At 38.2% G+C, this 23,235-nt stretch overlaps 1 protein-coding gene across 2 annotated transcripts in view; it reads left to right on the top strand.

Annotated features, from left to right (window-relative positions):
- dlg3 (discs, large homolog 3 (Drosophila)) overlaps positions 1-23,235 on the top strand; it is a 108,777-nt gene that overhangs the window by 78,891 nt on the left and 6,651 nt on the right. Inside the window, exons 14-17 of one of the 2 annotated variants that reach the window (XM_088009404.1) lie at positions 16,869-16,983; positions 19,658-19,834; positions 19,940-20,015; positions 22,116-22,218. In XM_088009404.1, coding sequence (XP_087865530.1) covers positions 16,869-16,983; positions 19,658-19,834; positions 19,940-20,015; positions 22,116-22,218 — 471 coding nt within the window. The remainder of the gene's footprint in view (positions 1-16,868; positions 16,984-19,657; positions 19,835-19,939; positions 20,016-22,115; positions 22,219-23,235) is intronic. The other variant, XM_088009405.1, reaches the window with a different exon arrangement.

The following is a 23,235-nucleotide window of genomic DNA, read 5'->3' as shown; positions in this document are numbered from 1 at the left end:
GACTCTTAGGGTGGACAGTTTTCCAGCCCTACTGATCTTCGCTTGAGACCTCATTAAGTGCTTGTTATAATTTCACTTGTAAAACAATTTTCACAGTGAGCAGTGTCAACAGATTAGTCCCATTAGAGCTGGAAATTGTCTATTAAATTTGGAGCTAATTTAAAGTTAATCTGTTTTAGAAGTCCACAGAGATTGGCCTCAATTCAAAAAAATCAATTACAGTCTTTTGCTTTATTAGCAAAATTGGCTAATAAAACAGCTACTTGCCATTCCACCATGTAAAGTAAAGGCTACCATTCTTTTTTTTTTTTTTTTTTTACAATTGTAATTGTTCACTTTGTTAAAGGTCTACTTCTTTGTCTACAGTCATGTAAGGCAACTTGTTGGTTTTTGCAATATTTGGTGAGCAGAAAAAGGGTACTGAATATTTCCTTAAATTTAGTCATTAGAATAACTGTAGCCTTGGTTTTGAAAGTTGCAGCATTTAGAAGACAGTTTGATAAGCAGAAGTATAGAAACTGGTCTGACTCCCTGCAAGCATAACACAAACCTGTAATTGTTAAACGCATTAGACGTATCCAGAGTTGGGAAGTAACGAGTTACTAAATTGAGTAAGTTACATTTTCTTGAGTAATATTTTTGAAAATAATTTACTTTTAGGAGTATTTTTACTACGCTGTACTTTTTACTTTTACTTGAGTAATTTTATTATGAAGTATCTCCGCTCATTGTTGAGTAAAATTTCTGGATTTTCTACCCACTGAATGAAAATCAAATATGTTTTAACCAAAAATTCACCAAACACAGACACATACCTGCAGTTTTTCTTAAAGTCTTATAAGTTTCTCACTGAAAGATACTCTTTTTTTTGCCTGACTTTATTTTTTGTTACTTATTTGAATTATTGTTGTTTTCATCCCTGAAATACCAAAATTTATGCTTAAATTTATATTGATTATGTAATTTTTAAAATTATTGATTAATAATTTGATAAATTACTCAGTACCTGAGTAGACTTTTTACCAAATACCTTTTTTCTTGAACTGGAGTGATTTTTCAGATGGCTACTTTTTATTTTTACATAAGTAAAAATATGTTGAAGTACTTATATTCTTACTTGAGTAAATTTTTTGTGAACTCTGCCCACCTCTGGAAGTACCAATGGGACAACATTACAAAGCTGAGTTTTACATCTGCCTTCCCACATGTTGGCAAAGTTCCCATCATGCATCTACTGCTGTCCGAGGATCCAGTGGTAACTGAAGGTTTAGGTGTCAAATACCAAATTACCGGGGCTTCTCTGAAACAGAAATGTTACCAGGTCGACACACGTAAACTATACGTCTCACCTTTCAAGATGTCTGAGCGGCTGCAATCACATTAAGAGACTTGCAGATGCAGCAGTAAATGTAGCTGGGCTTACAATATGGTCAGCTGTTCAGAGCAACCTGACAAATCCAAATATTAAATACCATTTTACTTAAAATTAAACTAAAAGATAGCCTTGTTTAGAATAAGAGTGCAAAAATAGAAAAACTAATAATTTTAATTTGATGTTAAATTGAAACATGCTAATTCCCCTTATGTTGTTTTTTTGTTCCGTCTTCAGTGTCTGGTTTTGTCGTGATCAAACTGTGAAATGTTTATTAATGTGAGGAAATTACAAACCAAAGATCCAGATTAGCAGGCCTGAGAAATAATCATGCGAACTAACCAATGCCTTTGTAAATATACGTCAAAGTTCTTTCCCAGCTCCATCCTTCCCTTGTTTACTCATAAACATACATATGGGAAGTTTACAAAGGACAAATGTGTCCGCAAAAACACAAGCAATGGCCAAGTCAGATTAAAATGTTTATTAGATATTTTGAGTTGCGTGAGGAAATCTTTCAGTGAAAACTAAAGAGAGACCACAGAGGTCTGGGATGAAACGTTTCCGTGTGAGGTTTGGTTTCAGTGTGACTTAATTAGCCATCTGAATGAGATCAAACTGCAGCTTGACAGGGGAAATTACCAACGCCGCGCATGCTGCAGTGAGGGCTTTCACAGCTTCGCTCCACCTGTAGGAAATGCTGCATGAGGAAAGTCATTCTGCCAGTTCATGGCAGATACCGTCGCCTAAAGACTGAGCATGCTTTCTGCCGAGTTCACAGCAATCTGCCGACAAGCCAGAGGAAATACGAAGGTAAAAATTATCTGTTTTAAAGTTCAACGCTGTGCCACACTGACGCTGAATAATTACTCTAATTTCTCAACTTTTAATGTTTATTGACCAACAATCCAGCAGCTCAACTTATTGTATCTGAGTTGCACACAACATGTGAGAGCAGATTTAATCTGTAATAAAAACAGAAGTCATGTCACTGATACTCACCTTTCTTCACAGGTTGTTCATGTTTGAAAGCCTCTAATATGCTTGAATTACAACAGTTATGTAAAGAATGTGGGCCAAAATTCCTCCACAGTAATGTAAAAAGACTCAAACACTCGATGCTGGTTGTTGTCTCCACAAGTGGAAAAACCAGTTATTCGGTTTGAGGAGTAATTACTTTTTTACACATGGACTGATTGGGTTTCTTCCCTTTTTATAAACTAATTCCTCATTTAAGAATGTTGACATTTGCATTTATTGTAGTTGTGTTATTTTTGATTATCTGAATGTTTTTACCAAAGCCAGACAAAATTTGTAAGGAGACTAATGTTTTTCTAATTTGTTATTTTATAACAAATTAGAAGTAAAATATCTTGATGTCATTTCTGATCCTCATTTAAAGTTTATTAAGATATCAAGTAAAGTTTGCAAAAGCAAACATGTCTTTCTTCAGACTAATTAGAGTTTGTTTACCATTTCATGATGCAAATATTTTCAAGCAGTCATTTTATTTTTCCTCATTTGCTCTACGGTTATCACTGAAAATGATACATAATTAGGTGATTAAGATCTTGGATACGAAGGCTTGTGGGTCACATTACTGTCGTTTTCTTAAGAAACCAAATGTGATGAACTTTGAAAATGCCATTAAATTTTAGAACCTCATTCAAATTTTTAAATGTTCAAGTGGTACGACTCCTCGAGTGTTCAGCGACCTTTCAGTTCCACTTATAGCAGTTCCACTGCTGCTTCAGTGGAAATTGTTAGAAATTGTCTTAAATAGTCAGACAAATGATATATGTTTGAATATTTTGGTTTTGTATCATTGTACTGAATCAGTGATATGTTTCGATTCTGCGTTGTATTTGCATTTTAAATTTTGTGCAATAGTCTTTGTTTTCATGTAAGTAAACGCCCAACTTTGGACAAACATTGCAAAAAAGCTTTTTTTTTTTTTAATTGTAAAGTGTAATTTTATTCTATTCAACACACACTCCTATGAAAATAAACCAAATATATATATATAAAATAATTAAATAAAATAAATAAGCAAGCTGATTTGACCTATATTTTAAAAAAATAGCAATTTTTGTGACTTTGATATTGTAAATATGTGATCTGTGGTTATTATTTGAGGGTCACTAGAAAGGACAAAAACAAACAGCTTGTAATATTAAATTAATTACAAGCTGTTTACAAGCTGGAAGTTTATATTTTTCTCAAGTTCAAGTATTAAATAATAAAAGAACAAAAGTTAAAATTATTAAGGTTCCCCCGTGCCCAAACCCCCATTTATCTTAGTGACACCACTGCATTTTTGTCAAAATTGCTTGTTCTTGTTTTTTCATTTAATTTTCACATATTGCTTATTTTTAAGAAAATACATTCAAAACATTTAAAACTATCACTTTATCTACATGGAAACAATTAATTATCTGAGTTGTGTATTAGCTGTGTTTATACAATTACATTTACTTGAGTAACATTTTTGAAAAATGTACTTTTAAGAGTATTTTTTATCACTCCTAAAAGCATTACTTGATAAAAAATTTCTGGATGCTTTACCCTCTAAAAAAACAAGCATGTTTTAACCATATATTCAGTTTTTGTTAAAGTTTCATACACTTTATATTGAAAGAAACTGATTTTATTATTATTATTATTATTTATTATTATTATTATGACTGTCATTTTGGTCCTTAAAATACCAAAATTTCCACTTAACTTTATATTTTGATCCATCTGATGATGTAATTTTTTAAATTTTGGTTAATAATTTTATCAGTGACTCAGTACTTGAGTAGACTTTTTACCAAATACTTTTTACTTGAGTAATTTCTTGGACGGCTACTTTTTACTTAAGTAAAAACATGTTGAAGTAGTGCTATTTTTACTGGAGTCTAATTTGTGGGTACTCTGTCTACGTCTGTTAATTAGCCAAAGAATGTGTGTGAACAGCTTTACTTCCTCGTTGCATTGTGGGAAATGTAGGAACTACTGTGGCAGGCTCTCAGCTGGCAGAGAAGACGTTCTCCAGCTTTTCTTTTTAGAGGTAGATCTTTTCAAAGTTGTATAACCTTATCAAAGTGCGGTTCTGGGTGGGCTCGGCGGGCTGTGGTCGTGCAGTCAGGTGTACCCGGTGCTGCTACCCGGCTAACATGGGCGGTGTTTCGGATAGGTCGGCTGCAAGGTATTCAGGTTCAGGGGCGGGCTCCTGTATTAGCAGGCTGAAGAGTTGAGCCAGATCCAAGGCGGGTAAAATAATACCTCCCGTCCGCCCCTGTTCAGTCTCCGAGCCCCCGACGAGAAGTTTGTGGACACAAACCCGGGGCGGCGATGGGAAGGGGACTCTAACCGGGCTCTACTCCCACCGAGGCACTGGAGGAAAGTTTGAATGCGCTCACGGTGAAGGTGGAAAGCGGCAAACTTTATCGGTCTCTCCCCGGCGGTGTGGATGGGGGATGGGCTCGGATACAACAGCAGCAGCACTACCGAAGCCGCATGAAGTCCCTAATGGCTGGATAAAGAAACCACCGGTTGCCCCAGCGAAACAATAACCACGCTTTGACTGAACCGAGGTGGGCCGAAGAGGGAAGAGAGTCGAGAACATCAATCCTTGGAATCGGGAACAAACTCCGTGAGTGGAAATGCTCGTTTTACCTGTTTTTGTACTGGGGACGTTTCTCACTAACCTGTAGTTTTTATACTGACACGCCTTAAAAAAAGCTTATATTTCAGGTATCTGAGAGTTGTTGTAGAGAAGAGAAAGGATAAAAATGTAGGTTAAACTAGTATTTGACAGCCTCACCCTTACTAAAGATGTCAGCGCCTGCCATTACCTGGATCCGTCTCATTTTATGACCTAATTTTAGTTATCTGGTGATTTTAAAAACAACCTGTTCCCACTGGGTTAAGTGGAGTCACATTACAGATATAAGTAGCAGAAGCCATTCAACAGTTGTCCTTGTGTAACTTTAATCTTTAGGTCACAGGTGTGGTCAGACAGGTGAATGTTTGATGACCTCACCTGTCTGATTGTAAATTTTACATCTTGACGTCGTATGACCTTTATTCCTCCACCTTACCACACTATCTGCTGACTGAATAAATTACAGGAGCTGCTCACTTTTCTTTCTTTTTTTAAGTTTATTCAACAAAATGGCTCCACCAGCTTTGCCCTGCATTGCAGCTGTCTGGGCACATTCAGGCCTCTTTCTGTTGTTCTGTGTCGGTGTATCCAAGCATGTTGTGTTGATACTGTAACAACACTACAGAGGATATTGTGAGCTTTACATCTTTGCTAGGCTTTCAGATTTAGACTATGTGAGGAATGCAAAAGGGTATAAGTTGTAGCATGCTCTCTCTTGCACTGTAGCTCTTTCTATAAAAACTCTGCCATCGGATGCCAAATAATGTACATGTTGAGCTTAAAAACCCCACTGACTGAGATCAAAACTGACAGGAGTGCAGTTTGGATTTTTTTTTTTTGGTCTTAAAACAGATAATAAATGTTCACACTTGGCTCTGAGAGATGATGTTGTCTTGCATGCCAAATCAGTCGGGCAGAATCTTGAATAATTATGCGGCTAGTTAAAAGGGAGCTTTGTCTTCCATACCAAATGATCCTGCTGTCAGCTCTGTGCCCTCTTTGTTACTCAGTGAAGGACTTATCTGCTAGTGTACAGTCCTTAACTACTCTGGACCAACATGCCAAGTGCTGGCAAATGATTGACTTCCTGCATCCCCTCTGGTGATCTGTGCCCAGCAATTCTACTGGCATCTTGAAGGGAGTGTGTGACATGTTGTTCATTTAACTTTGGAGCAGAAGGAACCCCCAATGAGCTGTACAGGGACGAGTCAATCTTAAGGGGGGTGGGGGTGAGTGGACGATGAGTGCTAGTTTATGCCAGGCAAAATGCCTGCAGAGTTTCCTCAGAGGCCAGGAACTGGGCATCCATGGATCTTTGATCGAAGGCCAGCTCTGTTCGCTAAGAGGGGCCGCAGTGCAAAAATACAGGCTCCTGCAAGAGGCCTGCCTGGGTGTTTGTGGTTTTCTGCAACCTTAAAGCTACAGTACGTAACCTTTATATAAAAAATATGCTTTATATTTGTTACAACTGCCACCATGTCGTGACGGGATTATAATAATCTAAAAAGATCCAGTTTCTCTTCTTCCTCCATGTGCTGCTATTGCTGTCTGAAGAAATGTACAGCTCCTGACCAAAAACAACCAATCAGAGCCAGGAGGAGTGTCTTAGCGCTGTTAATCAACATATGAATACGTTGCTAAATGTGCTAATGGCAGAGAAACAACTCCTGTTTACCTGCTTTCATTGGTGGCCATGCTAACTAGCCTTAGCATTCACAACAAGCTCTGCTGGGGACGGGAGTCTTGGTGCCATGATTGACGGCTCTGATTGGTTGTTCCTAGTTAGCGCTTGGTGAAGGCAGAGTAACTCAACTTTTTCAGAGATTACCTGTCTCACACCAAACTGTCACAGCATAATGACAGTTTCAACAGATATGTAAAAATACTGCAGCTTTAACAATCCAAAGAGCCATTTTTGACATTAGTCCAGCTAAATTAAACTCATTTAGAGTTGCAAATGTTAAATGTTTGCTATAGGAAATTATTTAATAAAAAATTCTACTTTTTTATTTTAAAAACACATTCAGACTTGAAAACTTTTGCAAAGAGAGGGTACGTAGTTGTTCTTCTATCTGATCTTGATATAACAAAAAAAAAACCTAAAGAAAACAAAAACAATGGAAAACTACTAAAATATGCATTTGTTTATGTACCTATATTTAGAAACTCCAGTTTGTCATTTTTAGCTACCTCTGATTAGACCATCATCAGCTCTTTAAATTTGATAAAAATAAAAAAGCGGGTTGTATATGTGCATGCTGTTATGTCACACCATGAAAGAATGTAATTGCTCCAACTCTCTGGATGTTGTAAATGGGAGGAGTAGTATGGAGGAAATGTGTCACCCTCATTAAGCTCACAGCACTTTGCATCTGAGACCTTCGCAAACACATTTAAGCGAAGTTGATCACGCGCCGTCTGCAATGCACTGTACCATGGAGTGTTAGCATCGACTAGCTTGACTATCCCTGAGAACATTGCACTTTCTCACATTACAAGCACTTCCCCCCCATCCAGTGTTGCCTAACCGGATCAAACCAGAAGCCTCCGTCCCCCAAAATAAAATAAAAAAGCTGTACAACTAATGAGGGCACACAGTGGGAGTGAGATACAGATTAGTCCCAGTTTCCATTAGCTGTCTTTCTTTCTTTTTCCTTTTTTTTCTTCCTGTGGGTCACTCCTAAAAATACAGACCAGCTCTGGAGTGTTAATTGATATAAGGAACCTGGATTTTAGTGTCATAATAATTGTAGTCGCTCACGACTGCAGCACTTCAAAGGTGTTCCTGTTTAATGAATCTTTTATGCAGGACTGATCACCAGTCAAGAATACGTCAGTCAACAAAATCATGTAGTACTTCATGTGTTTTTCACCTGAGGAGGGAAGAACCTTCTCCTTTTTAAAACTGTTGTCAAAACAGTGTGTTTGTTTCATAGAGAAGTCACAGAAGCTGGTCTGATCGTTTGGGAAACTACGGTTCTCCAAGTGAGATGATATATTTTTAAAACATGAATCTTTTTATGGTTAAAATGTTTCCACAGTTCAGATGTTACAGAATTTACCCACATGGGGTTTATTGCTCAATAAACACTAGCAATATTCCCATGAAGCTGTTGGAGGAACTTGGGACAGTGCAAAACACAAGAACACACTTTGTTTTGTACAAAGCTAATTATGTCTAACGTCCCTCATTAACGGTTTTCTGGACGGAAATCACAATGTTCGCAAAACAACGCTTGTGGACTTGAATTTATTTTGAATAACATGAACAACTGTGAGCTGATCAGTGTTGCAGTTCTTGGAGTAAGAAGGTTTTGGGTTTGAATCTTTCTAAAGTGTATCGCTTGCATGTTGTTGTTTTTTTTTTTACAAAGTGTTAGTTTTATCTGGGCATGTCGGCTGCCTCCCACTGTTAAAAAATAAAACTCTTGGTTTCTACTGTTAACTCTGAAATTGTCTGTAGATTAAAGGGCAATTAAATGCGTCTGACGACTGATTACATCTCAGTGATGCGGCGAAGTCTGTCCAAATTTAAAGGATCTTCCAAATGCGTTGAAGAACAGGTTTGGTGCATCCTTCTATCCCAAGATCCATTGCTGGTCGAACGGGACATTTTCGTCCTTGTAATGACGAAACTAGAAATGGAGTGGGAGTTCAGTTTTAAATAAACTATTATCAAGGAGTACAAACATTTAAAGGTTAAATTCATTGTGCTGTTAGGCTTTTATTTGCAAGCATGCTTTTTAAGATGATTTTTGTAAAAATAAAAGATTAAATTGGGGAAAGAAGCTCAGGAACATTTCAACCACCATTTTACCAGTTTATGTATAGTCACGGTTGCTAGGCGACAGGACATACTCCTAAGAAAGCTAAAGGCTAAGCTGTCCAATTTCACGGCCGCTCACCTCCTGTCTTCATGGTCGACCGGGTAGTCTGGTTTTTCGTAGGACGCAGCTCACAAATCCTGATGCACCGCTCACATCTTCGACATGAGAAGTTACGCATTCCAGCAACGGCAGCCATGTTGGAGACATTTAAAGTAACTAAAACCAGATACTTCTTGGCGAGCAGCCATTGATTTTGTAGCTATATTTATGTTTCTCTCTGCACTCAGAAGTCAGACTATTTTCCATTTGTTGTTTTTCTGAATCCCTAGTCGGTAAAAGTACAAGAACGCCTAGCAACTATGAGTCGTATCCAATATGGCTGCTGTATCGTGTAGTGAAACTTGGAGGTCTGGTTGTTTCACAGCACATCTGGCAGTTTGTACCTCATTAAACCAACTGCACACATAGAGCTGTAAAATATTTATTTGAAAGAAGGAAATGGTGAGAATTATAGTACTGGACTCTATTGCTGAGATCCATTCCCCCTCTTCTCATCTGGGATTAGACATCATTCCCAGCTTCGACTTATGAGACAATTTGGAAGCAGAATAATTTAATCCTCCTCTTTGCAATGAGCAAGATATTAGCTGCCTCTCATCTGTGATTAAGGTGCGACTTTCTGGTGTCGCGGGATGTCTATGATCTCGTTGGGCCCATTCCACCCACTTTGTTTAGCACTTCTGTGATTTCATGTTTGGTCTTGCGGAAAAGTGTGAGAGGGATTTGCTGTGTCAGGGAAACATTTCTGACGTGGGATGTTGTTGTAAGTTGGCTCCAATGTGGGCACTACAGTTAGGCTTGTCACGATAAATTTTGTTGGATGATAAATTGTCCCAAAAGTTATTGCGATAAACAATAATATTGTTGGTTTTCAGACCGTTTTCAAGTAATATAATGGTAATGGAATAATAAAAAATGAACTTCAAATTCTCATGGACTGGAACTGGAAGACATTTAAGTATCCAAAATAAATGCATAAAACGGAAATAAATTAAATGAATTATGAAGTCTTGGTAAACAAAATTGTCCTTAAAAAAACTACCTAAAAGCACCAGACTGAAGACTTTTGTCACCAAATTTTTGGTAGAAAGAGAGAGAGAAAAGGAAAAACAAATAATGGAAATGGAAATTGAGTTTGTCTTAATTTATCATGCAACAGGCTCATCTTTAGACAAAAGCCCTTGTTCTTAACATCTGGACTTAACCACAGTTTTAACCCATTTATTCGTATTAATGCCTCCATAACTTCGAGTTTAGTGCGTTGTAAAAAACTAAATCTTTTGCTGTTCTGCTGGTCTTTTTGCTAATATTTTTCAAACAACTCTACAACCTCCTGCTGACAAGTTGCTCGTAAAATAACTAAAAAGTCCATTCCTCAGTCGTAGAGAGAGGAAAGAGACTTTCACTGTCAACATTAAACTGTCTTCTAACACAGCTCACGCCTGGTGATGATTAGGTTTCCATCCGGTAATGCTATCATGAGCTTAACCCTCGCATCATCCTTATCAAAGCTTCCCACTACAGTACGAGACGATTCTGCTAATAAAACGACTCCTACTGAAAAGTTTGTCACATGGCTGATAAAGACTGACGGATACTTGAGGGGAAAATGAGTAATATCTCATTTTTAGGGGTAGAGATAACTTGAATAATTGCTATCGTTTTGTTTCTACAGTGCAGGCAGAGTTGTTTGCATTACTGTAGCTGCACATGTTTGATGTTTGCATGTAGACAAATAGTTGATACAGGTAGCGTGTTGTATTCCTATGATTGTCAAGGTGTGATCCTCAACCAACCATTATTTAAAAAAAAACAACTATTCTGATGTTTAATCAGATAAAAAATTGGCACAATCAGCAGATTTTTCATCTAAGCGCTTAAACCAGTTTATACAATATTGGAAATGCATTAAGATGCAAATAAATTAATATTTAAAAAAAAAATAAGAAAATAAAAAATGTCTTGCCTAAATTATATCCTTTGCTACATACATTCCTTGATGCATCTGCACCAAAACAAACACTTTCAATAATCTGATTAACCAATTAACAATTGTATATCAAAAGGTGCTTAGTAGGAGTTTCTTCAGAACTTCTTCTTCAGAACCAGGTCAAGCAGCTTAAGGAGTTCTGGGTAGAACATTTTCACAGACACGTTTTTTCTTATCTTAAATTAAAAATGCAAATATATATTTTTTAAGGTTTGGCTTAATTACTGCTCTGAATATGCTTATCCGTCAGCAATATTATTTTTTTTTTGAGTCTGCGTACGATTAATCGATGACTAAATTATTTGATAATTATTTCAATATCGGATTAATCATTTCAGCCCTGATGCTCAGCTGCCTGTATTACCTTCTGCATTACTGACATGCTGAATTTCTGTATTTACGCTGAACTCCTGCAGTCCTCCTGTGGTCTGATGTCTCTGTTACCAGAAAGGTGTGGCGGCTGTTTGTGCTTATCTTCTGATTACCGCTTCAACTTTCCGCGTCGTCTTCAAACTGATTGCATCGCTCTTTTCTGCTCCTCCTGAATTTCCACTATTTAGATGAGTCATTTGGACGCAAATCACTACCTGTGCATCTGATTGCACTTGTTCTGTCTCGCTGGGAGAGCTCTGAGGACGAGCTGTCAGCTTGGTGGTGTTGTTGAGGAGGGGTTTTAACGGAGCTCCCTTTTATTCAGCGACTCCCCGTCTTGTTCTGCAGTCCCTCGGCTCCCCAGCAGCTGCTTCTCGTTCTCTGCTCCCTGCTCTCCTGTGCCTGAAAGCCAGTTGGACGCAGCTGAATGGCTGCTTCCGCCTGTGCAGCCCCGTTTCAAGGAGTGCTAGATGGTTGCTGTTGGTTACAGCCAGTCAGGCAGTGTCTGGTTACCTCACCTTGCAGCGTCACTGTGTTGCATTGTTAACCCTTTGAGCAGAGAAAAGGGTGGAGAGCCGTGGCAAGGCCTGGAGCGGATCCGTGTTTGCTTTGAGAGCGCGGTAGGTTTCAGGAGGGAGTGAGTTGGGTCTTGTTTTTGCACCTGCTCGGTGTTTCTCCGGGAGCTTGGGATTAACTTCAGCTCAGTCATCTGTGTGGTCATGAAGTGTTTGCTTTGATTAGGCTACTTTGTCTTTGCCTGATAGAAAATGGACTTTGATCTCAGGTGGCTTACAAGAAATATTTCCTGCTTTCAGCAATTGAAGCAGTAAGGTAGTGGGCTAATTACAATTAAAACAGGGATACTTGTTGCATTGTTTTGATAATGTGACTCTTCCAGTCAAATCCAGCCACAATCTTTGGCAATCTTGTATGGAAAAGTGTAATGCAGATCAGATTACCGCAGCATTTCCCCAGAAACGGCCGGTTTTAGGGGTACCAGAGGCGTCATCCACCAGCCCATCCAGGGGGGACATAACAAATTTTGCTGGACGATAAATCGTCCAAGAAGTTATGATGAACGATAATATTGTTGTTTTGAGACTATTTTCAAGTAATATATTGGTAATAGCATAAATGATGCAAGAACATATTCTCAGTATCAATAAAATAAGAATTCTAACGAGCATTTAACAGTGGAAAAGGGAAGACATTTTAAATATCCAGAACAGATAAACACAACAGGAACAACAAAAAACGGGCACTGAAGTCTCTAACAAAATTGTCCTTCGAGAAAAGGGCTGGTTAAGACCAAAGCTCCAGACTGAGGACTTTTGTCATTCAGATTTTGGAAAGAGAGAAAAGAGAAAAATGATAAATTATGCAAATGGAAACTACTGAGTTAATTTTCATTTATCATGGGATTAATTCATATATTGCTTATTGTGACAATAAGCAGGCACACAGTGTTTTGGAGTTTAAAAAACATTAAAGTTTACAGGAAATTTTAAAATATCACTAGATAATTGTCATTGGAAAACATTAACACATAAACACCAACTATAAATTTGTAAAAAATGCAAACATAAAAAAATACAATTAAAATAAATATTGAGTTGTCTCATCCTAATTCAAAGTTTTTTCGATTCTTTATCTGTGACTCGTCACTTTACCAGCTGAATCTGTTGACGTGTAGGCTGGTAAAGACAGGAAGTGGTTACGGCGTTCCGGTGAATAAAACGTCACCTGACCTCAGTCTCCCTTTGAGTTCACAAACTGACCAAGCTGTGTTTCCATTGTGCTTCCAATCGTTTCACAAAGAGACTCTTTTTGCTCTCACTGTTCCTTGTGTACAAAAGAAGGAACTATAATCAATAAGCAAACAATCCTCAGCCTAGTGGCCCACCAGGCTTATAATCCGCTGGGTGAGTAAAACGTGTTTTATTGCAGCTGATATCGTCATCGCAATATTAACTAATAATCTCTCCGTCACAAGATCCAGTTTTATGAGTCTGTGACGCTCATAAAACTGGATCTTAAGCCTAAGAGAGGTAGTTGTTCTCGAGTTGCATGTTGGTATAAATGTTTCTGGTATAAATGTTTCCTACACCAATTACAACTCCTACAGTTTTGTGAATACAGGTAATTTTTTATTTTCTTAGAAAAACTGCTATATTCCCACCTTGTTTGACCAGTCGGCTCTCACTCAGTGTCTTGAAGGATCCCATTTTAAAATGGACATGAAGTTGAGGAGCAATATTAGTTTTTTGTGGCAGTTTAGTTACCTAAAAAGACTGAAAATAAGTTTTAAATATTTTTTCTATTATTTGACTGGTGTACAATAAATACCATAAAATATTGTGAAAACATTTACTCAAATGGCAACAAGCCAATCACATTGCATCAACCATGCATCCTTCTAGGAGATGTGCAACATGGCTTATAATGTTATTGTGATGTTCTGTGGCATTTACTACTATAATGATAAAAGTCATGATATAAAGGATTTTGTATGAGTTTGTTTTCTACTGCAAACTTATACAATCACAAATGCTGCTGTCGATTTAAGACAATTCACTGATTATTATATTGGGTACTTCAAGATAACAGAGTATTTTTATTGCTAAGTGGTGCACAATAACTGCATTTAATCATATTTTAAAGTATTTTAATATTTATTAAAATGTAACCAATACTTGGGAAAACTAACAGTCGAGTTTATCTTAATGATAAATCAAATTTCTTATTACAATAAAATGAAGATACAACAGTTGTCCGTCTCTATTCAGGACTCTTGATACCAGTTGAACATTTAAAACTTCCCAGCCTAACGTTGACGATGTCCATCCTTTTGTCACCAAAGTGTTCCCATCTTCTGATTGCTACTTCCTGCAGATCAACATGGCATCTCTAAATGGCCTCAAACTGCCTTGTTGAACATGACCAGTAGTTCATTGTGTTTTAACAGCTTCCACAAGTTGGTGGAATGAGATCCTCCTGATAAAAACCTGCTGTGATCCCATCAGGTCAACATGGACCAAAAATCTCCTCAGGAATGTTTTTAACTTGCTCCGGATTTAGAAGGACGTGGGCCCCGGGGGCTAAAGCAAGTTTTGGTCCCCCCCCACAAATATGCAAATTATATTATACTGATTGATAAATAGGCAGACCTTCAGATTAGTGGTACGGATATTCAGGTTAACACAACCACTGTCAGATTATGGTGTAATTTTATCTGCTCAATATCATAACGAATAGAATCAATAACATATCTGGTGGTGTGGCTTTTTTGGTTTATGATATATCTTGGAAAAAGTCGAAGGAACAGTTTTTTCAGTTTAAAAATGTAAATCTTTCAGTAAGTCAACTAGTAGAGTGATAATGTCACAGCCTTACATTTTTGTCTTATTTTTATTTATGTTATCGACTATCAGTTATTGATGTTTGGAATGAGAAAACTGACAGGTATTGGTTTCAATTTAAAAAAACAAAAACAGTTGTGCATCTCTTGCTTATTTAGGTAACCGTATGGCTGTGAGCAGAGCCTCACCTGTTGGGCTGTTTAGTAACAGCTTATGCTATCGATTATTCTGACAATCGATTAATCCGTAGAAATTCTGCTATTTTGTTTTACCACTAAATCTTTTTTTTTTCTTTTTTGAGACTAAACATTTTATTGCCTAAAATGCAATAACATAGCATTTCTTTTGTGAATGCTTGATAATTTGTGGCAAAGGATGAGCTAAAAAATACTTTTAACTTCAAAATGTGAAAATCTGAGCTCTCTCTGCGTGACTTAACATCAATACAGTGAAGGGCTGATCTGTTTTTTTTATATAATTTTTATTTTTTTTATTTGGATTAACCGTTAGCTGGAGATGGGAACCAGCAACCCTCCCGACTCCACTAGGGGACAAGGGTGTAAAGAAGATGGATGGATGGATGGATGGAATAACCAGTTAATAATTACATGGAAAAAGGTGCTTAGTAGGAGATTTTTTTTGTACAGAATTTGAACCAAGAAAAAGTAAAACTATGCCACTTAACGAGTTTTGGGTAGAGGAGGTTTGCAGATAGAGGATTTTTTTAAATCTTAAATGAAAAATATATGCATTTTGCATTTAAGATGCATTAAAAATGCATTAAATGCAAAATAAATTTTGTACAAAATTGTACAACCTGCTACTGCTTTTTCAGAAAATGTCCTTTTTTGGAGTCAGCATTCTCCAGTTATGATTAATTGATTACTAAATTAGTTGACGATTATTTTTGATAATCGATTAATCGTTTCAGCCCTGCTCACCTAGCATTAGCAAGGCGTGCTTAATAAAGTGAACGTTGGGGTTTTTAAGTCTCCTGTGCGATCACCTCCTCGTGTTTCTGCCCATCTGTTTATCTGCCATCGCTCTCTGGTGAGGTGGCCTTGCTCGCTCCAGCAGCCTCGGCGCAAAGCTCGCTGCGCTCAGCAGGCTAATGAGCGCCGTCCTAATGAGAAGGTCCAGCTGGATTCATACATCATCCCTGAGCTGAGAAGCTGCTGCTGGATTTACACACCTTTGACAAATGACTGTGCACAAGAAATTCTTGGAGGCCTTCCCCCCTTTTTTAAACCTCACTAAAGAGCCCATGTTGAACTTAATTAATCAGTGTAATTAATTACCTGACATGAGACATTACAGGATGTGTAAGGCAGATCTGTGATAAACCATCTGTACCCGGGGTCATTAATCAGCTTAAGGATTCTCTGAACCTTTCCTCTATTCACTTTAGTTAACTGCTGGGCTAAATAAAACTCTAATCTACGGTAATGTTAAAGCAAAATAACACTCGGTGGGCTCCTTTTATATAAACCGGTCAATACTACTGGACCGGTCCGTCGCAATAACAAATTTGATCCAGACGTTATTGAACAAACTTCCAGAAAACTACAAAACAGCTGAAACACTGAGATCCTTTCAACCGAGGCTAAAACCCAATTTGTTTGAAAGATGACCAACATATTCTATGATGGCATTGTTTGTTTACTGGTTTCTCAATTGGTGACTGTATTTTGTTTTTATGACTTTTTGTGTTTTTATCATGTCAAGCACTTTGAACTGCTGAAATGTGCTGTACAGATAAACTTAACTGATTGATTTATTGCAATAAATGATAATATTGTCACACTGAGAACATTTGTGAGTAATATAATGGTAAAGGCATAATAATAATGCAAGAAGACATTCTCAAAGATCAATAAACTTTTAATTCTAATGAACATTTAACACTCAAACAGGAAGACATTCCAAGCATCCAAAATAGAAAAACTAAAGAGATGAATTATGAAGTCTTTGTAAACAAATTGTCCTTTACAAAAATGGGCTAGTTGAGGCCAAAACAGCAGATTCAAGACTCTTGTCATCCAGTTTTTGATAGAAAGTAAAGAGAAAATCATGAAATCATGAGCTTGTTTTAATGCATCATGTGATTAATTGATCTATTGCTTATTGTGACAGCCCTACTACTGCACCCGCAGAGTGGCAGCCTGTTTGCTCAAGACCCCATTTCCTATTTTTGAGGTGATGTTGACACATTTCTGTGTTTTTGTTTCTTTCACGGCAGAGTACAGTCGCTTTGAGTCGAAGATCCACGACCTGAGGGAGCAGATGATGAACAGCAGCATGAGCTCAGGATCAGGCTCCCTGCGCACCAGCGAGAAGCGCTCCCTCTATGTCAGGTACACACAAACACGCAGCTGCACTCGCTACATCAAATTCAGAGATCTGCTGTTAAAATAACCACTCTTGCATAACAAACCTCAGCTTGTCTGTGGGGGGTGAAAGAAGCCCAAATGCACGTGTTCTTAAAAGCAGGCACACATGGCTCTTTTTTCTTTGTATTTTAAGCTAAGCTGTAAGTGAGAGAACGTTTAATTTAGGGCATCGGGTTGATGGCATTCATCTTGTAAGAGCTGACGGACATCCCGTGTTGTTGTTTTGACGCCTGGGATGACATTGCCTCGGCTTCCTTTAATGCAGATTGACAGAGGGGCTTGTCAAAGTGACTCGCGTTATGACACTTTGGGAAAGTTGCCAAACTGGATGGAGGTTCATTTAGAAATGAAAGCAGGTGGCGCTCCTCTCGCACAGCCACAGTGAAAAAGAAGGCTGGACAAGGTTCAAGGTGAAACGGCCATGTGATGTAACGCCAGAGATAACGTCAGAGTATTTCCTTTTATTTCTGCTGAAGCTCAGATGCTCTTCTCCCAACCTCAGCTTATCTCACCACTATACACCTTTTAAAGTTGTGTATGAACTGTGGATGCATTCTTGACTTAAAAATGACATTTTTAAACAATTAATGCACTGGTTGGACAAAAACTTATATTCAAATATGTAGACTGGTGTTTTTGGTTATTTGACACTATATCAACGTTTTTTTTGTCCTTTTTTGTTTTATATTGCTGTATGCTAATGTAAATGTAAATAAAGTTTAATATTTAAATCCATCCCACTGGATACATACTAGCCATAAATTCAAAGTGAATTTTAGTGTTTTATGCTGTGAAGTTAATGAGGATTTTTCCACGAAAACTTGTGCATGTCCAGTCTGACTCATGGCTCTGGTATGGATGGCGTCCTGGGAGGCTTGTAGAGCAGATCCTGCTCCTGTGCAGGTGACTAAGCCCATGGTTATGTTGGGAAAGCTGTCTAGTTTGCTGACTGAAGCAGGAGCTGCCTTATCCTCCCTGCCCAGCTCCAGGAATGCGGAGGCCTTCAGTCTGTAAGGTGCACTTAGAAGAGGTCACGTGTTTTCCTGCAACACGGATAACGCTGGGAATTTGCCTGTGTTGACGGTAGACTTGTCGAGCTTGTCTTGAATTGCAGCATAATCGCTTCACCGTTGTTTGTCTTCCCGGCTCTAGTTTCGGTTAGCAGGATTATGTCAGGCAGGTTGAAATCTTAAAAACCGCTGAACAGGATGGTTGGGTTGTCGTCCGCTCTGTGACATATGGCCTACAAAATGTTAAGAAAACCTAAACCAGTAAAACAAGACGTTACTCCAGTTAGAAACGCCTGCTGGTTTACGTGTCCAACAAGGTAGTGAGGCCCTGCAGGACCACAAACATGCTGGTTGTTGAAACGGTTTATAACAGGGATGTCCAAAGTCGGTCCTCGAGGGCCGGCATCCTGCATGTTTTAGTTCTCTCCCTGATTTAACGCACCTGGATCAAATGATGGCTCGTTAGAAGCCCTAAGAGGAACATTGACAAGCTGAAAAGGTTGTTACTACCACCAGGGAGAGAACTAAAACGTGCAGGATGCCGGCCCTCGAGGACCGACTTTGGACACCCCTGGTTTATAATCAGTATGAGGGGAAATATTAAATAAAAATTATTCATTGTTATAATGTATGACTGAGTATCAGGACCTTACAAAATTACAAGAATAAAGTCAAAATAATGAGAATAAAGTTGTAATATTTTGAGAACAGTCATGGTATTAAGAGAATAAAGACAAAATAATCAGAATAAAGTCAGCATTACGAGAATTAAGTGGAATTAAAGTATTAATATTAGTCCCGTAATTTTTTTTTTTATACTTTCTTAATGTGGCTCTAATGCTGGGTCATAATGTGTTGACATTAGCAAGTTATTTCTATACTTTCAACCAATACAAGTTTAAGTAAGTGTAGCTTTTCCAACAAGTAGCACCTCTGTGTTTGACAAATAGGTTTTCAAACTGCCGCCGTAATGACCGACCTCTTGACTGAGTACAGACACAGTACTGGCAAAAGTATTCCTTCATACATGTATACAGTATATACGAGGTCAGACACTGATGTTGGATGAGAAGGTTTGGCTCAGAGTCTCTGCTTTAATCCACTCCCAAGGTTTTCTACCAAAAACTAACACTAAAATACACCAATAGCTCCACAAGATTTGTCAAACGTGTAAAAGCAACTTTAATTTGTTCAGCCAATGTAATGAGGACTATAACAGCCAATGTAAAAAGTTGACTCCTTTAAAACATGTAAAAATAAACTTCTTAAAATTGGTTCAGAAAATGCAATTAGGAATTCTAAATATAATGTAGAATAAATCATGACGTCTCTCAGAGCACAAAGCATAGAATGAGACGGAATAGATCCGCCCTCATGGATCGTGCACATATTTGCAAATACCTGATGTAGAATATTTGTCAATATCAGGACCGATACAGATATCAATATCAGATCAGTGCATCTTCAGTTAATACACTCTGTAAAGACAAAAAAACAAAAACAAATACTGTCTGGCATTTCTGCTCCTCCCTCTCCTGTTTATTAACTCTGTTTGGTTTTTGTGAATTTATGCACAGATATAATACATCAGAGGAAAACTAACTCAAATCTGTGTTTATTTTTTGTAGAGCTCTCTTTGACTACGATCGAGCACGAGACAGCTGCCTGCCCAGCCAAGGCCTGAGTTTCTCTTATGGCGATATCCTTCATGTCATCAACGCTTCTGACGATGAGTGGTGGCAGGCGAGGCTCGTCACTCCGCACGGAGAGAGCGAGCAGATCGGGGTCATTCCAAGCAAGAAAAGGTATATTCCTCCATTTGTGCTTTTATTTCCTTCAAAGGAAATAAAAAAAGCTTGAGTAATAACATCTAAAAACCAAAAATGGTTGTTTTTTTTTTCCTTCCCCAGAGTGGAAAAGAAAGAGCGAGCCAGATTAAAAACTGTCAAGTTCCACGCCAGGACAGGCATGATTGAGTCCAACAGGGTAAGTGTGGGGGACCACCGGCCCCGGGGCCCCAGCGGGGGAGACGTCCCACTTCCTGCCGAGCAGGAAAGCGACCAGCACCTCTTTACCGAAGCGAGAGCGATCAATTTACCCGATTGATTACAGAGCAGCTCCCTGGAGACGATTTGTTTGTAATCAAAACATTCACAGGCACTTCTCTGTAAATTAGAATATCAGGAACCATTTTACAGTAGAAGTCTAATAAATAGGTAATAAATATGTAAATTCAGCTCTAAGCACTTTATAAGTCATTAATAATTGTTTATTATGCATTAAGGGTGAGCAGAAAAAAATCTACCATTTTGCCAAAGAGTCAGCCAAGTCTATTCACCTACATATTTTATCTAGTTATTTGTAAATGTGACATTTCAGCATATAGTCTCCTTCTGAGAATTCATGCATAATAAACAGTTAATGACTTATAAATTGTTTATAAATGAATGGATAACATATCTATAAACTATTATTAGCCATCTATAAGGGGAGACTTGTTGTAAAGTACCGAATATCATCAAAAGGTTACTTAAGTTCAATGATTCAGTTCAAATAAAACTATGTATGAAGAGCTGGAAAACACAGATTTAGTTAAAAGTGCAGCTCATAAACACCTAATTCAGCTCTCAAAAATAGGGGTATTGCATTAAGATGCTTCCTAAAGTTGAGTGGAAGAAGAAAGTATGGTGGTAGAGAAACCCGCGCAAGAAATAACTACAGACTTCAGAGGAGTATTTAACATCTTGAAGAAGTTTCAGAAACCAGCACACAGATGAGCTACATGCCCTCAGGTGGAAACTGCAATTGTTTTTTACAAAACACACTGAACGGTTCCTCGGTGGTCTCTATGTCCTCTTTTTTAAGATGAAGGTAATTTCTTTTTTCTTTAAATTTGGAAATAAAGGTCTGAAGGAAATTAAGTGAAGTGATATTAGACTTGTGTAGTGCTTTATTAGGACACTCAAAGACGCTTTACATGAAATCATCGATGGGAAGCTACAGGATTGTAGCCACGGCTGCCCTGAGGCAGTCTGACGTCAGTCAAGGAAGATCGAAGAGACAGAATCCATGTTTGAGGTCCACCATCAGTTTATGAGTGACTTAGTTTTAGAAATGCATTAGCTGTAGGATTAACAAACACATATAAATACTTAGTGAAAACTATCACTGTGTGTAATTAAAGATGTTTTCACAGCTGATAGTCCAGTAGACCTGGTTCGACTGGGGACCAAAGTTGCAACATTTGTTCCATTTTTAGCTGGTGTTTTGCTTTCACTGCACAAACCTGTTGCCCTCCTCGCCTGTGGAGGCGCTGCACCAAAAACCACTGAAGGAAATGACAGTGAGGGCAACTTTCGTCTTCATGAAATGTAAATAAAAATATCATGGCATCAGATTTTAGGCAATGGATAATTTCTCAGACCACGAATAATTTCTCCCACTATCGCTAGACTGGCATGTTTGTTTTGGTAATGCCCTGTGCTATAGTTCACTTCCTACTTTTGGGGCGGTCTCCAGTCTGCTTGGCGTTCGGATATCCATTCAAACCAACAGCAGAGTTCACTTCAACAGAGACTGAGGTTTTTTTGGGTCTACATCACAGTAATGAACTGGACTTTCTAAGCAAATCAGTTTGATTAAAGTGGACCAAACAGGACTGGTGTAAATGATGCACCATAAGTTTTACTTTTTGAACTGAATTATTGAAATAAATCAACGTTTTCTGATGGCTTGAGTCACTAAGACGCACCTGGACAGGCTTTAGCTTTCAGATTTGAATTTAATGAGGATGAATCTGATTATTAATGGTGATTAATTTATAAACAGTAAATGTTTAATTTGGTCTGCAGTCGCCCGTCTCCTTCACATTGACGCTCCATTCGGTTTCACCCATTACCCGTTTCTCATGTTCATCATTTGATGTGAATTGTTTACATTTCATTTGCCCCGTCCTCCCTGTTTTTGCATGGTTGTGGAGTACCTTCATTGAAACCTTGTCTGTTTTTTTTTTTTTTTTGTTGTCGTTTTTGTCCTCCCTCCCTCCCTCACCTGCCACCCACCTCCCCTCTCTCACCCTCACATCAGCAGCAAGTTAAAGTGAAGCGCAAAAAAAGCTTCAACCTCTCACGCAAGTTCCCGTTTTACAAGAGCAAGGAGAATATTGTGCACGAGTTGGTGGAGACTGAACGTGAGTATCGAGCTGTGTGATCGAGGGGCGGGTTTGGGGGGTTTCTCTCCTCTTTTTTTTTCCTTTTCTTTGGTCCTTTCCCCCCCTTCATGCTTCACTTCTTTCGTCTTTCATCTTTCCGCTCACCTTGAGGGACGGTGTGTGTGGCGGCACCGCTCCCATTCCCAGAGAGATTCCCCACAGGAGGAGGCGTGGGGTTCCTCTCTGGTGTGACCGCATCGCCTCCAGAGGAGTGTCTGGCTGCGTTTGTGCTGCCAGCTGTTAGTATTTATTTATTTAAAACTGCAGTATGTAACTTTTATTTGAAAAAAAAAAAAGTTTTTACATATTTGTTTCAAAGGTCACCATGTCCTGACAGTTCAATATGAGACAGATGATTTGTGAAAACATGGAGTTCCTCGTTTCTGTGCTACTACAGCCGTCTGAAAAAATGAACCGCTCCTGGCCAAAAACAACCAATCAAAGCCCACAGGAGGGTCTTGGCGCTGTCAATCAATCTTGTGGAAGCGCTGCTAAATATGCTAATGGCAGGGATTTACGGGCAGAAACTGTTTGAGAGCAAGCGGGATACATGAGCCTGATTGACGGCGCTTATACTGTTTGTTTCAAGTTAGTACCAAGAGAAAACAGACTAGATTTTGTTTTTCTTTTTCTAATTGATCAAATCAATTAAAATAGGCTCTGTAATTTCCATTCTGATATTTTCTGAAGGGTTATTTTGTTTACAGATATCATAATTAAATTTATTTTATGTTTTCAGTTCTAAGTGTTTTTTATTTCCATTTTCTTTACCATTTTTGATTATTTGGGATATTCAAAATAATTTTTAGTACCTGTGTGAAGTGTTCTTTTCAAAATTAAAGTTAATCCTAAAGAGGGTGAATCTCAATTATGCCATTATTAACATATTACCTGAAAATGGTGTCAATATTATTGTTTATTGCAATAATTACTGGGATAATTGAGCTAAATTTGCTGTTGCGACAGGCCTGCTATCTGACTCATATTATACTGTCA

The sequence above is a fragment of the Poecilia mexicana genome, unplaced genomic scaffold (genome assembly GCF_051168715.1).
Source record: "Poecilia mexicana isolate PSO_F unplaced genomic scaffold, ASM5116871v1 scaffold_10, whole genome shotgun sequence".
Classification (NCBI taxonomy): domain Eukaryota; kingdom Metazoa; phylum Chordata; class Actinopteri; order Cyprinodontiformes; family Poeciliidae; genus Poecilia; species Poecilia mexicana.
Note: the sequence above shows the minus strand (reverse complement) of the source record. Positions and strands in the feature narration are given on the sequence as shown.